Source organism: Nerophis lumbriciformis, linkage group LG17, assembly GCF_033978685.3.
Source record: "Nerophis lumbriciformis linkage group LG17, RoL_Nlum_v2.1, whole genome shotgun sequence".
In the NCBI taxonomy this organism is placed as follows: Eukaryota; Metazoa; Chordata; class Actinopteri; order Syngnathiformes; family Syngnathidae; genus Nerophis; species Nerophis lumbriciformis.
This window is the reverse complement of record NC_084564.2, coordinates 31637501-31653764: the sequence shown is the minus strand read 5'-3', so window position 1 is coordinate 31653764 and position 16264 is coordinate 31637501. Positions and strand designations below refer to the sequence as shown.

The 16264-nt window shown below is 41.0% G+C and overlaps 2 protein-coding genes across 4 annotated transcripts in view; one reads left to right on the top strand and one right to left on the bottom strand.

The window, feature by feature from the left end:
* Positions 1-356: 356 nt before the first annotated feature.
* On the bottom strand, positions 357-10271 carry snrpa (small nuclear ribonucleoprotein polypeptide A). 3 transcript variants are annotated; one of them, XM_061973087.1, is made up of 8 exons: positions 10188-10271; positions 9800-9872; positions 6360-6532; positions 6131-6283; positions 5890-6036; positions 828-916; positions 559-758; positions 357-493 (listed from the first exon to the last, which is right to left on the bottom strand). In XM_061973087.1, exons 2-7 carry the CDS (start codon positions 9870-9872, stop codon positions 599-601), a joined length of 795 nt encoding a protein of 264 aa, XP_061829071.1. In that variant the 5' UTR covers positions 10188-10271; the 3' UTR covers positions 357-493; positions 559-598. The 3 variants fall into 3 exon arrangements, with proteins under 3 accessions (XP_061829071.1, XP_061829069.1, XP_061829070.1); XM_061973085.1 differs by having other exon boundaries at positions 357-758; XM_061973086.1 differs by lacking the exon at positions 10188-10271 and adding an exon at positions 9939-10113 and having other exon boundaries at positions 357-758.
* Positions 10272-13331: 3060 nt separating this feature from the next.
* Positions 13332-16264, top strand: part of actmap (actin maturation protease) — a 7655-nt gene continuing 4722 nt past the window's right edge. Inside the window, exons 1-2 of the mRNA XM_061972116.1 lie at positions 13332-13552; positions 13781-13987. Coding sequence (XP_061828100.1) covers positions 13794-13987 — 194 coding nt within the window. The 5' untranslated portion in view covers positions 13332-13552; positions 13781-13793. The remainder of the gene's footprint in view (positions 13553-13780; positions 13988-16264) is intronic.

Genomic DNA, 16264 nt, shown 5'->3' with positions numbered 1-16264 from the left:
CAAGACCCTCGGGTGCAGTGAATGTCAATCAAGTGACCAAAGTGACGTCTTAGTAAAGATTGATGATCGCCAATTTTTAGGTCTTTTTTTTATGCCTGGCTGGCGATCGACTGACACACCCTCCACCGGCAGCTCGCGATCGACGTAATGGCACCCCTGGTATAGACTCTAAAATGTACCCATTCATTAAATAATTCATTTGAGTCAAAGGGTGGGCATGAACCAATTTTGGTCTTCGCTGCATATACTCACCTTCACTGGCAGACTGACTGCACATTTTTGCAATATGGTCCACTGGCGCCCTCTGCTGAGCTTAACAATCCTCAAATATGAACAAATTAGTCATGGGCAGCACATCATCTCTGATAACGTTTTAATTTCAACACAAACAGCTCCAGGTACGATGTCTGACGGACCAGACGCTGGGTGCAATGCTTTAATACGAACACAGCTAAACTGGTGAACTTCAAAAATAGTAGTAGTAATAATAATCCTAAAAAAAAAAAAAAGAGAGAACTTGATACATATATATATAAAAAATGTCACTAAATCTCAGACCTGTGTGAGAGCGATGAAGAGGCAGGTTTCGTCCCATCTGTTATTTCTTGGCAAACGAGATCTTCATAGCATTGCTTTGTGTGATCTTAAAGCCCTGCAGTGAGTCGCGTGCGGCACCTGCCTGGACTTCATTGTCAAATTCCACAAACGCGATGTCGTGGCGACCAGGAACCAGACGCACTTCCTTGAATCCTGGAAATCTGGACAAATGACACAGTTAGTATTTGTACGATAGTTACAAACACATACGTGGAGGAGTTTGTACTGACTGGTTGAAGAGCATGGACAGCATGAGTTCGTTGGTCTCCTCGGGCAAGTTGGTCAGGAAAAGGATGTGATTGGGAGGATTTTCCGAAACCTGAAGCACAAATGTATTGTTAAAAAGTAAAAAAAAGTAAAAAAAAGAGCAGGCACTCAATTATCAAAAGATAAATGTCAGCTTGTCCTTGGATAAACAACTGTGATTCAGCTTTTTTGGACAGCAAACTAGTTAAGACTGAATTCAGTGTCTTATTTTTTGATTATGTGTGTGTGTATATGAATGCGCATGTATGTGTGCCTGTGTATGTATATATGTATTTACAGTGGGGCAAAAATAATCACCAAAAATTATTCCTGGGCGCGGCCACCGCGGCTGCCCACTGCTTCCCTCACCTCCCAGGGGTGGGTCAAATGCAGAAAATAATTTCACCACACCTTGTGTGTGTGTGTGTGTAACAACCATGGGTACTTTAACTTTAATTGTGCAAGTTTTCCCACTCAAAAAGATGAGGCCTGCAATTTTCATCATAGGTACACTTCAACTATGAGAGACAGAATGGGGTGGGGGAAATCCAGAAAATCACATTATATGATTCTTTTAACAATGTATTTGCAAATGATGGTGGAAAATAAGTATTTGGTCAATAACAAAAGTTAATCTCAATACTTTGTTATATAACCTTTGTTGGCAATAACAGTGGTCAAACGTTTTCTGCAAGTCACACAAGGTTTTCACACCCTGTTGCTGGTACTTTGACCCATTCCTCCATGCAGATCTCCTCTTGAGCAGTGATGTTTTGGGGCTGTCGCTGGACAACAAAGACTTTCAACTCGCTCCAAAGAGTTTCATCTGGAGACTGCCGAGGCCACTCCAGGACCTTGAAATGCTTCTTAGGAAGCCACTCCTTCGTTGCCCGGGTGGTGTGTTTGGGATCATTGTCAAGCAGAAAGACCTAGCCATGTTTCATCTTCAATGCCCTTGCTGATGGAAGGAGGTTTTGACTCAAAATCTCACGATACATGGCCCCATTCATTCTTTCCTTTACACGGATCAGGTGTCCTGGTCCCTTTGCAGAAAAACAGCCCCAAAACATGATGTTTCCACGCCCACGCTTCACAGTAGGTATGGTGTTCTTTGGATGCAACTCAGCATTCCTTCTCTTCCAAACACGACAAGTACCGGTAGAGTTTTTTACCAAAGAATCTGACCATATGCCATTCTCCCAATACTCTTCTGCATCATCCAAATGCTCTCTAGCAAACTTCAGACGGGCCTGGACATGTACTGGCTTAAGCAGGGGGCCACGTCTGGCACTGCAGGATTTGAGTCCCTGGCAGCGTAATGTGTTACTGATATTACTTTGGTCCACTAGGTGCCCCCGTGTGATTCTGGGATTTTTGCTCACCGTTCTTGTGATCATTTTGGGGTGAGTGAGATCTTGCGTGGAGCCCCAGATCGAAGGAGATTATCAGTGGTCTTGTACGTCTTCCATTTTCTAATACTTGCTCCCACAGTTGATTTCTTCACACCAAGCTTCTTACCTATTGCAGATTTAGTCTTCAGAGTCTGGTGCAGGTCTACAATTTTGACAGCTCTTTGGTTTTGACCATAGTAGAGTTTGGAGTGTGATTGTTTGAGGTTGTGGACAGGTGTCTTTTATACTGATAACGAGGCCAAACAGGTGCCATTAATACAGGTAACGAGTGGAGGACAGAGGAGCCTCTTGAAGAATTTACAATTCTGTGAAAACCAGAAATCTTGCTTGTTTGTAGGTGACCAAATATTTTTTACAGAGGAATTTACCAGTTAATTAAAAACCAGACAGTGATTTCCTTGATTATTTTCCCCCATTCTGTTTCTCATAGTTGAAGTGTACCTATGATGAAAATTACAGGCCTTTCATCTTTTTGAGTGGGAGAACTTGCACAATTAAAGTTAATGTACCCATGATTGTTACACACACACTAGGTGTGGCAAAATTATTGTTTATGTTTATGTACGTATATATATGTGTCGCTGCCCGGGTGTGCATTGCTGATCGCAGCTGAGATGCCATGGTATGCCGGCTGTGGGCGCGTGGCTGGGCCCTTATGGCCTTTTACCGGTTGAGATGCCTGGTGGGTGGTGGGCCCCCGGGGGGGCCTGGACGTGCGGGATGGGTTTGTTGACATCCACTCTTTTTTGAAAGAGTGGATGTCGATGGGATTTACGGGCATGCTTGGGGGCGGTCGGACTGGTGGTGGATTGGCTTGGGTGCCTGCTGCGCGCTGAGTGGCAGGTCATTTGTTCATTTACCCAGGGCGGCTGCGTGCTGTTCGCCTCTCGGTGGCAGTCCCCAGCGCGGTCTGCGGCTGTGGCACTCAGCGCAATGACTGCAAATTGTTTGTTGCTTTTTGTATGTGTGCACGTGCTCGGTTGGGGACATCTCTGCGCTGCTGACCTGTCTTCGCTCAAGATGATCTCCTGCTGGCCCCACTATGGACTGGACTCTCACTATTATGTTAGATCCACTATGGACTGGACTCTCACTATTATGTTAGATCTACTATGGACTGGACTCTCACTGTTATGTTAGATCCACTATGGACTGGACTCTCACACTATTATATAAGATCCACTATGGACTGGACTCTCGCACTATTATGTTAGATCCACTATGGACTGGACTCTCACACTATTATATTAGATCCACTATGGACTGGACTCTCACATTATTATGTTAGATCCACTATGGACTGGACTCTCACACTATTATGTTAGATCCACTATGGACTGGACTCTCACACTATTATGTTAGATCCACTATGGACTGGACTCTCACACTATTATGTTAGATCCACTATGGACTGGACTCTCACACTATTATGTTAGATCCACTATGGACTGGACTCTCACAATATTATGCTAGATCAACTCGACGTCCATTGCACCGGTCGCCCAGGGGGGGTACCCACATCTGCGGTCCCCTCCAAAGTTTCTCATTGTCATCCCATTGGGTTGAGTTTTTTCTTGCCCTGATGTGGGATCTGAGCAGAAGATGTCGTTGTGCAGCCCTTTGAGACACTTGTGATTTAGGGCTATATAAGTAAACATTGATTAATTGATTGACTCGAAAGCATATGACACGTGGTGTCTACAACAGGAAGTGAACCCGCATGACACCACAAACTGGACGTGCACCCCTTGTTTTCCTTGATATTAATTTAAAAGGACGTTAAAACTTTTACCAAGTAAAACAGAAGCATATATATAAATATTAAAACACACAAATTACAATATTATGGCTCTTTAAAAGCCAGAGCAATATCTAATGTTTAATCTGCCACGGTAAGCATATTACATGTCTATTATTTCTATAATATATATACATTTTTATTTTTTTTTAACTTAGTTAAAACGCTTAGTGTGTATAAGCGCATTCAACATAAATGCGACAATTCTGGTCACAACTGTGACATGAAAATGTTCATATTGTTACATCCCTGCCTAGGTCACAACAGTAACCAATGTACCGTATTTTCCGCACTATAAGGCGCACCGGATTATTAGCCGCACCTTCTATGAATTACATATTTCATAATTTTGTCCACCAATAAGCCGCCCCGGACTATAAGCCGCGCCTACGCTGCGCTAAAGGGAATGTCAAAAAAACAGTCAGATAGGTCAGTCAAACTTTAATAATATATTAAAAACCAGCGTTCTAACAACTCTGTTCACTCCCAAAATGTACGCAAATGTGCAATCACAAACATAGTCAAATTCAAAATAGTGCAGCGCAATAGCAACATAATGTTGCTCGAACGTTAATGTCACAACACACAAAATAAACATAGCGCTTACTTTCTGAAGTTATTCTTCATTCGTAAATCCTTCGTCTTCGGTGTCCGAAGTGAAAAGTTGGGCAAATTTACGATCCACTGGCAGATGTTGGCGTCGTCTGGCGCTGCCTCCTCGTCTTAGTGAAGGTGTGTTCGCCTTCTGTCTTCCATTGTTCCCACGCAGTTAGCAGTCTAGCTTCGAATGCCCTGTTGACACCAATATCTAGCGGCTGGAGGTCTTTTGTCAATCCACCCGGAATGACGGCGAGTATTGAATTACCCGGTAAGCGTGTCAGCGTGTCTCTCAATGTGCTGTTATGATCTAGCAAATATAACAACTACACTACCCAGCATGCAACGATAGTTACGAGCATGCGCGGTAGCCCTGAGAAGTTCCCACGCAGTTAGCAGTCTAGCTTCGAATGCCCTGTTGACACCAATATCTAGCGGCTGGAGGTCTTTTGTCAATCCACCCGGAATGACGGCGAGTATTGAATTAAGCGTGTCAGCGTGTCTCTCAATGTGCTGTTATGAGCTAGCAAATATAACAACTACACTACCCAGCATGCAACGATAGTTACAAGCATGCGCGGTAGCCCTGAGAAGTTCCCACGCAGTTAGCAGTCTAGCTTCGAATGCCCTGTTGACACCAATATCTAGCGGCTGGAGGTCTTTTGTCAATCCACCCGGAATGACGGCGAGTATTGAATTAAGCGCGTCTCTCAATGTGCTGTTATGAGCTAGCAAATATAACAACTACACTACCCAGCATGCAACGATAGTTACGAGCATGCGCAGTAGCCCTGAGAAGCGATGTTGTATGCTGGGAGTTCGAATGTGGTTATGAGCACGCTGTGAGAAAACGTTGAGAACTCAGTTAACACGCCTCGTCTGCATTATTTATAATTAGACAGACAACACACTTAATAGGAGCCATTTGGGGTCTTTACATAAACACACAAATGGAAATGAAACGTCACATATCCCAGCATGCACCGCGCGCTTCTTCTACGGGGAAAAAAGATGGCGGCTGTTTACCGTAGTTGCGAGACCTAAACTTTATGAAAATGAATCGTAATAAAGCGCACCGGGTTATAAGGCGCACTGTTAGCTTTTGAGAAAATTTGTGGTTTTTAGGTGCGCCTTATAGTGCGGAAAATACGGTAAACAAATTGGCAGATTTGTAACTTTCGTTTTAAGAAACAGTGCAGAAATCCTAAGAGAAAAATGTGCTCTTAAGGACAACAATACCTGTTGGTGCATCTGGCCAGGCATCATCTGACCAGGAGCCATGGACCCTGGGGGCATCCCTGGGGGTGGCATCATGCCCGGTGGAGGCATGTAGGGTGGCTGTCCTGGCATGTGCATCATACGGGCTTGGTTCATTTGAGGCATTCCCTAAAAAAAAAAAAAAAGTAATGGCGGTTCATAATTGAGTAATAACCTGCTACGCTCAAATTTGACTTAATATACATGAACGTGTTCCACTTACAGGAACGCCTCCAGCCGCGTTGGCAGCAGCCTTCTTGTTACCACTCGACTCGGGTTTAGGAGGCCTCTTCTTCTCCTTTTTGCGATCCCGCTCCACAAAGGTCCCTTTCATTTTGGCAATGATATCTGAATCATGATTGGAATACTGGATGCGCTGTAGGGTGAGTTGAATGATTGACAACATATTCACAGGCGGTACAGGACACGTCAAAGTCTAGTGACGAACATACCATAGGTTTATCATAGAAAGGGAATCCCTGCATGGAACGCAGAGCATTGGAGGCACTGGTAACCTCTTTAAAGATCACAAAAGCTTGACCCTTCATTTTAAAGGTCCGTGCCACAAGGATATCCAAAATTTGCCCAAATTGTGAGAAGATGGCATACAAGGATTTCTTCAGTTCTGTAAAAAAAAAAAAATGTATACATTAAAATAACATTTGACCTCACAATCACAGGATTTGGTCATAATATAGAGCAGTAATTCTCAAACTGTATCAATCAGAGCAGTCTATAGAAAATAAGGACAACTTGGTTTCAGACAATCTCCTAAATGATTGGTTAAAAGTCTGTTACGTGACTACATGGCACCATGTTGTGCCACAAAGCAACACTGAACTTTCTCATTAGACTTTAATTTTTTAAGAGTTTCTTGCTGCGTAAACATGCCCTGTTGTGCGGCACGGGATTGGTCCACTTGACAAAAATGCAGGAAACATTTGCATCGCATCGAAGAAAATTATGGAAAATAGTGTAAAGGTTTGCCAGGAAGGCTAGATAGAGTGCCAATGAATGACAATATCTTGTGTGAGGGCAAGCAAGCATACATACTGCACACGTGGGAAACGTGGTATATCTCACTCAGTAACAGTAAATTATTAAACCTTGCTTCAGAATTGCAACTTTTCTGCATTTGTTAGCAATATTCCAAACTAATCAATATTGCAGTAGAAAGCAGCATTAGTTAAGTATTCAAGTATGATGAGGACGAAATCTGGAAGCCTTGCAGGCTCACAACAACAAAACCTATGAAACATATTAAAAAAACAAAAGTAAAAGCACAGACAATGTAGTCAATTTGTAATCAGTGCAGTGATTACAAATACATTGAAAGCAGCCATTTATTGTGCCGTCAGGGGCGTGTTAGACAGCTTGCTAGTCACTAAACACTGCGTGAACTAGGGCTGGGCGATACTGCCTTTTATCAATATCTCAATATTTTTAGGCCATGTCACGATACACGATATATATCTGGATATTTTGCCTTAACCTTGAATGAACACTTGATGCATATAATCACAGCAGTATGATGATTCTATGTGTCTACATTAAAACATTCTTCTTCATACTGCATTAATATATGCTCATTTTAAACTTTCATGCAGAGAGGGAAATCACAACTAAGTCAATTTAGCAAAAGTGTATTTATTAAACAGTTATTAAGCAGTAGCACAAACATTCATGTCATTTCAAAACAGAAAGTGCAAGATTGTCAGATATATTTTAAAACAAGCTATTAGTGCACTTTTGTGCATGATGTCACTAAGATGACATATCAAAACAACACTAAATTAAAGTCCACTTTTTGTACAGAACGCCACTACAACAGTTTAAAACAAATAAAGTGCACTTTTGTGCATGATGTCACACAAGAGTGTCAAATACAAATGAGCTGCATAAGAGGAAATCAAATAGTGTATGTCCTTCACTATGTGGTAGGTTCCTGCGGACGTTATCTCCTTCTGTTGTTGACTATTTGTTTCATACGCTGTTGATCTGGAAATGGTTGCTTGGGCATTTTGTTGGCGTGGCACCGAACAGAGATGTTGACATAATAATAATAACAATAATAATGACTTAGATTTATATAGCGCTTTTCTAGACACTCAAAGCGCTTCACAGAGAAGTGAGAAGCCATCATTCATTCACACCTGGTGGTGGTAAGCTACAGAGTTTCAAGCACTCTTCATTTTCTAGCGGGTGACTTTTCAAATGATGCTACAAATTAGCAGTGGTGCTACTTTTTGTAGCAACGCTTTTGCCGCATACTTGACATATTACGGTTGTCTGTTCAACATCTTCCAGCTTGAAGCGACCTACTCAGTGGCCTAGTGGTTAGAGTGTCCGCCCTGAGATCGGTAGGTTGTGAGTTCAAACCCCGGCCGAGTCATACCAAAGACTATAAAAATGGGAGCCATTACCCCCTTGCTTGGCACTCAGCATCAAGGGTTGGAATTGGGGGTTAAATCACCAAAAATGATTCCCGGGCGCGGCCACCGCTGCTGCCCACTGCTCCTCTCACCTCCCGTGATGGGTCAAATGCAGAGAATAATTTCCCTACACCTAGTGTGTGACAATCATTGGTACTTTAACTTCAAACCACCGCCAGACGATGGACCCCCGGCTGTTTTTCTTGGGAATTAATTCTTCTTCCTTCATTTGTTACCAGATTCGAACCTTCTCTCTCTCTCGTATTACCGCTCGCACCACAACTAACGTTACCTATGCCGCTACTTCTCTGCTCCGCGAGAGCGTATGACGTTGTACGCGCGACATTATGTGACGTATGTAAGAAGGTGCGCTTGTTTTACGTCTCTGTGAGAAGGAGAGACAAGAAAGAGTGAGAAGAGCCTGTAGTGTAATGCCCGCAGCTAAAAGCAACTGTGTTAGAACGTATACTCCAATATCACCATATAGTCATTTTCTATATCGCACAGAGACAAACCCGCGATATATCGAGTATATAATTAGAACTCTATGTTAAAACAATCTCTACCTCTAACAACCAAAAAGCTATGAAAACAATGATGCTGGGTTCCAAATTTTAATTATTTACTGAAATTGTGTAAGAGTGGATGGTGAGATCAACAGGCGGATCGGTGCGGCGTCTTCAGTAATGCGGACGCTGTATCGATCCGTTGTGGTGAAGAAGGAGCTGAGCCCGAAGGCAAAGCTCTCAATTTACCGGTCGATCTACGTTCCCATCCTCACCTATGGTCATGAGCTTTGGGTTATGACCGAAAGGACAAGATCACGGGTACAAGCGGCCCAAATGAGTTTCCTCCGCCAGGTGGTGGGGCTCTCCCTTAGAGATAGGGTGAGAAGCTCTGTCATCCGGGAGGAACTCAGAGTAAAGCCGCTACTCCTCCACATGGAGAGGAGCCAGGTGAGGTGGTTCGGGCATCTGGTATCTGGTCAGGATGCTGAACGCCTCCCTAGGGAAGTATTTAGGCCACATCCGACCGGTAGGAAGCCACGGGGAAGACCCAGGACGTGTTGGAAAGACCGTGTCTCCCGGCTGGCCTGGTAACGCCTCGGGATCCCCCGGGAAGAGCTGGACAAAGTGGCCGGGGAGAGGGAAGTCTGGGCTTTGCTGCTTAGGCTGCTGCCCCCGCGACCCGACTTTGGATAAGCGGAAGAAGATGGATGGATGGACTGAAATTGTGTGAGCCTGTGGCTTTACACTTTGTTACATATATATTATTATTTTTTTTTTTTTTTTTTTTGCGTTCTATTTTAGTTACTTTATTGAGTTACCCCCTGGTGCTGTTTTGTACTGTTTTTGTACGTCTTTTGTTTATTATTTCTCAATTGTTTGTAAATGTTGCAATTTATAAGTAAAGGTTTATGAAATTCAAAAAAATACAAATACTGAAAAGGCGGAACTTACCATCTTTCTTGATTTTCTCGTTCAAGTTGTTGATGTAGATTGTGTGTTTGAGCCGAGCCTCCGTCGTAGTCATCTAAGAGTTCAAAACAAAACAATAATAGACTTACATGAACACACAACAAAACAATAATAGACTTACACGAACACAAAAGCCACAAAAAAATGACGTTACCGCCTAGATAAAAAGCTAACCACTAGCATTAGCAACCGCCATTCATTTGAACAGCGTGGAGTTCAACGAACTCACTACGACCATGCTGTACTTTACAAGTCGTCCTTTTTTCAAATGCCATGAAACCTTCGAACAAATAAACTAAATTAGTGCGCAACAGTCTTCCAAACGAACGTATTGGTTTATATGCGAAGTGAGACTTGAACGAGCACTTACCTTGAACGCGCAACAGTACACAAGAGAAAACGTTAAAGCCTCGCGATACTACATAAAGGAAACGAGACGCATTTCTTGCTCTTCTCGTTGGTGGTTGCAAACAACGTGTGACGGCACTATGCTACCACCCAGTGTCCGGCTTGTATATTACTCTCATTCGTATTACCTCACTCACCCCACAACACGAAATCAGATTTCTTGGGGTCATCTTAGATGAAAAGTTGACAGAAAGCTCATATATTGCATGTGAAAAATAAGGTATCTGAAAGCGTATTTATTTTGAACAAGGTTAAATACAGTTTCCCGTATAACACAATGAGAATGTTATATTGCTCAATTGTTCTACCTTATTTCAATTATTGTACAGAAATATGGGGAAATACATATCCCAGCAACATAATGCCTTTATTTATTTCACAGAAAAGAGTAATTCGTATCATTTTTACAGTAGGATATAGAGACCACACAAATCCACTCTTCATTAGGGCAAGATTATTCAAACTAAAAGACATTGTAGAATTGCATACTCTATTAGTGATGTTCAAAGCTAGAATTAAAGTTCTTCCGAAGGAGAAGTTTTTTGTGTTCACGTCTGAAGGTGAGAACCACAGAAGGCGTATGACTTTAAACATCCAAGATTGCGAACAAATTTGAAACAAATGTGCTTGTCTGTTGCTGCTGTGAAAGCATGGAATTCTCTAAAGAAAGACTTAAATTGCAAGAATATCTTTGAATTTAAAAAGAGTTACAAAAAGAGACAACTGGAATTATATCAAACTGATTTTAGATTTTGATTGGACGTGTCATTGTGAAAATGCTTCAACGAAAATTAAAAAGTATGTTGGAGTTCGGGTGCTGGTGGAGGGAACAGTTATAAAGTCATCTAAAAAAAATTGTGTTAAAAAGGGGGCAGATAAATATAAGAATAATAGTCTTCCATTTGCTGTTTTCTGATCATGAAATTGTATAAGAAACAAAAAAACAATGAAAGTGTCAACTGTACATGACTTGTATATATGCATTTTCATGAAAGGAATAAAAAAGAAATGATGAACACATACTTAGTTCTCAACGTCTAATGTTAAAACGAACACGATCTATAAAATTCAATTTAAAAAAAAAAGGGGAAAAAAGAATGAAGAATATATATGACAACTAAAAAAATACAATCAATAAAGCTGGTAGAAAAGTGCAAAACAAATCTAATACATGGTCATTATTATTATATGCACCTATACACTGCTATTATACTCTCTTTTAATTGTATATTTTAGTTGTATTCATTCAACTCGGGGGTGTTATGACACACTCGTATGCTGCGAAAGATAGTAATGCGTGCTTATTACTGCAAATAGTGAGCGTCTTGCAGTTAAACAACCCTCCACTAGGTAGAAACAGGTAGTTGATGGCCGTTTTAGTCGCGCAATATAATTAGCGACCTTAGCAAACAGGTGTCAAACTCAAGGCCGGGGGGCCATATCTGGCCCGCCACGTCAATTTGTATGGCCCCCGAAAAGGGTGGAAATAATATGTGTTAATAAAGTACCTTATCTTTTCTTAATAAATGTATTACAAAAATAAATGTACTGTGTGCAATTACATGTATTTACACTTTAATCATCTCTAACAATAAAAGAAAATATTATATCATCATACATTTCAAAGCAATGTTTTTGTTCAAATAAAGATAAATACTTAAATAAATTTAAATATATATATATATTACAATAAATAAGTAAATAAATAAAATGAACATGATCATAAGAAATACGGGAAGTGCTCAATTAATACAGAAATAATTTAATGAAAACATGTACCTTCTCCTCGCCGTGTACCTTCCATTCATTCTATTTCCAATTCTTAAGTGCAAGTCAAAAAACAAAATTGGGGCCGTTTTTCAATTTGTATTATTTATGGCAGATTTTAAAACAAACAAAAAAGGGTTGATTTTCATTCAAATATTGCCATAAAATTGGATTTTGTGCTGTTTCCTTTTATGGATTTCTACTTTTCCAGATAAACACAAAAGTCGAATATCCATCCATCCATTTCCTACCGCTTGTCCCTTTTGGGGTCAATATATGTTCATCCAAATTACAAAAATGCGTGTTTATCTGTGTGATGACAAATTGAACCGGAAGCAGTAGTTGAGTTTTTCCTTTGTGTTTAGCATGTTTTTAGCATAACACTACGGGCCGTGTACCTTCTTTCTATTTGCAATTCTGTAACGCAAATCAAAAAAATAAAATTAGGGCCGTTTTTCGATTTTTATAATGCATGGTAGATTTTAAAACAAACACAAAAGGGTCAATTTTCATTAAAATATTGCCATACATTTTGATTTTGTGTTGTTTTACTTTTATGGATTTGTATTTTTCCAGATAAACACAAAAATCTAGAAAAAAAATGCGTGTTTATCTGTGTGATGACAAATTGAACCGGAAGCAGTATTTTAGCTTTTCCTTTGCGTTTAGCTTGATTTTAGCATAACGCTCACATCTTTGTTTAGCAGGAGTCCTAAAAAACAAGTTTCGGACCATTTTTTCCTATTTTCATTTCTGAAACAAAAGTTGGACAACTATTTAATTACACTTTTTTTTTTTATTCATAAGACTCAATAGGACTCCTGCTGGACAAAGATGTCACCGTTGTGCTAAAAACATGGTAAACGCGAAGGAAATGCTAAAGTACTTTTTCCGGTTCAATTTGTCATCACACAGATAAACAGGATTTTTTGCAAAATTTTTTGCGTTTAATCTGGAAAAAATCTAATCCATAAAAGCAAAACAGCACAAAATCAAATTTTATGGCAATATTTTAATGCAAATCAACCATTTTTTGTTTGTTTTAAAATCTGCCATATGAAAGAAAAATCGAAAAACGGCCCTAATTGTGTAACCTATTTTTATGGACTGCCTGTGTTGTTTTTGTACTTATCCTGTTATTGTGTTGAAACGAGGACGTTTCTTTTTGTAGGAGGGGAGGTATGTAACCTATTTTTATGGACTTGCCTCTTTGTGATGTTAAATTCCTGTTATAAACTGTTACACGCTTGCCTTGAGCTCTTATTTTGAAGGCGCTTAAACCGGAAGTGGTGACACGTTGTAGTGGAGAGGAGTTTGAAAACAAACGAAATAAAGTGGTCCTCGTGTAAAACTTGTTATTTTGTAGTTTTATACAGTATAGGCGACATATATAAACCCTCGGTTACAATTGTATATTTTTTTAAATATAATGAACGGAAGGTACGCGGACCTTCTCCGTACCAGTAGGGGCGACAAACTTGGTTCAAAAAAAGAAAAAACCCTGAAGGAGAGAGTTACCAAATATGGTCATAAACACCGGCTGCTAAGCTAGTCTGAAAAGTGAGTATAACATTGTCACAAGAACTTTCACAAAACACAGCAAATTATGTAAGCTTCTTATTAAATATATACGCATACGTTCGAACCCATTCAGCATGTGACGTTCATTCCAGAAAGCGCGGTGGACGATCACTTAGTTTTATATATATATTTGAGTGTCTTGTGCAGAGAAGTTGCATCTTGTCTTAGATTGCCCTGTTTACTTGAACCAAACTTCTCTTTTGTCAGGATCTCTGGGAAAATGTCTGGGTCCTCCATGCACCTTCCTCCTCCTCCTCCTCCTCCTCCTCCTCCTCCTGCTTCCCCTGCACCTCCATGGTCAACAGACAACAACAGCAAGAAGAAGAAGCTGTATCAAACTATAGGACTCAGCAGAAGTCCAATTGTGGGCGATAACACCGAACCTCTTATGCTTATTCGTCAACGGGAGAACAGGTGATCGCATGATCTTTGCAATTCAAACATTTTCCTTGTACAAGGCGTGTGTCGAACACAAGGCCCGGGGGCCAAATGTGGCCCAGAAACGACACCATACGGGGGCCCTCTAGTTCAGTTCAAAACTTAGGTGACAAACATTGTTTCAATGAATTCCTTGAAACACTAAAATGCGCCCTCTTGTGTAGAAGAACACTTTGGCAGATCCTTGCATTAACATTTAAATCTGGTCCGGGAGTCAGCAACCCGCGGCTCTTTAGTGGCTTGATTGAGACTTTTATTAGTAGGTTGCACAGTGAAGTACATATTCCGTACAATTGACCACTAAATGGTAACACCCGAATAAGTTTTTCAACTTGTTTAAGTCGGGGTCCACTTAAATTGATTCATGATACAGATATATACTATCATCATAATACAGTCATCACACAAGATCATCACATTGAATTATTTACATTATTTACAATCCGGGGTGTGGAGGGGGGAAGGGGGGTTTGGTTGTTATCATCAGTCATCAACAATTGAGAACAGAGAAATGGACATTGAAACAGTGTAGGTCTGACTTGGTAGGATATGGACAGCAAGTAGTGGGCAGAGAGAGAGAGATCAGAAGGCATAAGAAAAAGTATCTGCATTTGATTGTTTACATTTGATTGTTAACAATCCGGGGAGGGTGTTAGTTTAGGGTTGTAGCTGCCTGGAGGTGAACTTTTATTGCAGTTTTGATGGAGGATAGAGATGCCCTTTCTTTTATACCTGTTGGGAGCGCATTCCACATTGATGTGGCATAAAATGAGAATGAGTTAAGACCTTTGTTAGTTCGGAATCTGGGTTTAACGTGGTTAGTGGAGCTCCCCCTGGTGTTGTGGTTAAGGAAGTAGTTTGACATGTACTTCGGTATCAGGGAGGTGTAGCGGATTTTATAGACTAGGCTCAGTGCAAGTTGTTTTACTCTGTCCTCCACCCTGAGCCAGCCCACTTTGGAGAAGTGGGTAGGAGTGAGGTGTGATCTGGGGTGGAGGTCTAGAAGTAATCTGACTAGCTTGTTCTGGGATGTTTGGAGTTTAGATTTGAGGGTTTTGGAGGTGCTAGGGTACCAGGAGGTGCTCCCGGGAGCTTTTTTAAAAAAGGATTGAAAATGGGGAAAAAATTAGGAAAAATACTTTTTTTGTTTAATAGTATGTTTTTTGGTATGACTCGGCCAGGGTTTGAACTCACAACCAACCGATCTCAGGGCGGACACTCTAACCCAAATGGTTCTTAACCTGGGTTCGATCAAACCCTAGGGGTTCGGTGAGTTGGCCTCAGGGGTACGGCGGACCCTCCGCCGCAGATGTCGAGACACACCTCACTCTTTGTGTAAATAAAAACTTCTCCATATCGGCGTATTATGGATACGGCAACAGCAGAAGTCACACTGATTTTCAGATGTGTAAATTGTTGTGAGTTCATGCACTGTATTGGTTTTGTTCTTTGAACAAGGTGATGTTCATGCATGGTTCATTTTGTGCACCTGTAAAAAAAACATACAACTTTGTCTTGAATTTGAAAAAAAAAGGTATATATTTTTTACTGAAGAAGGGTTCGGTGAATGCGCATATGAAACCGGTAGGGTTCGGTACCTCCAACAAGGTTAAGAACCACTGCTCTAACCACTAGGCCACTGAGTAGACACCTTTGTGCATTCACACACAGCATACCAAAGACTACAAAAATGGGAGCCATTACCTCCCTGCTTGGCACTCAGCATCAAGGGTTGGAATTGGGGGTTAAATCACTAAAAATTATTCCCGGGCGTGGCACCGCTGCTGCCCACTGCTCCCCTCACCTCCCAGGGGGTGAACAAGGGGATGGGTCAAATGCAGAGGACAAATTTCACCACACCTAGTGTGTGTGTGTGTGACAATCATTGGTGAATGCACCAAGGTGCGCTTTGTTGATGTCATTGACATGTTGGAGTGCTAATCAGGATATTTAGGCTAGCTGTATGTACAAACCCCGTTTCCATATGAGTTGGGAAATTGTGTTGGATGTAAATATAAACGGAATACAATGATTTGCAAATCATTATCAACCCATATTCAATTGAATATGCTACAAAGACAAGATATTTGATGTTCAAACTCATAAACTTTTTTTTTTTTTTGCAAATAATAATTAACTTAGAATTTCATGGCTGCAACACGTGCCAAAGTAGTTGGGAAAGGGCATGTTCACCACTGTGTTACATGGCCTTTCCTTTTAACAACACTCAGTAAACGTTTGGGAACTGAGGAG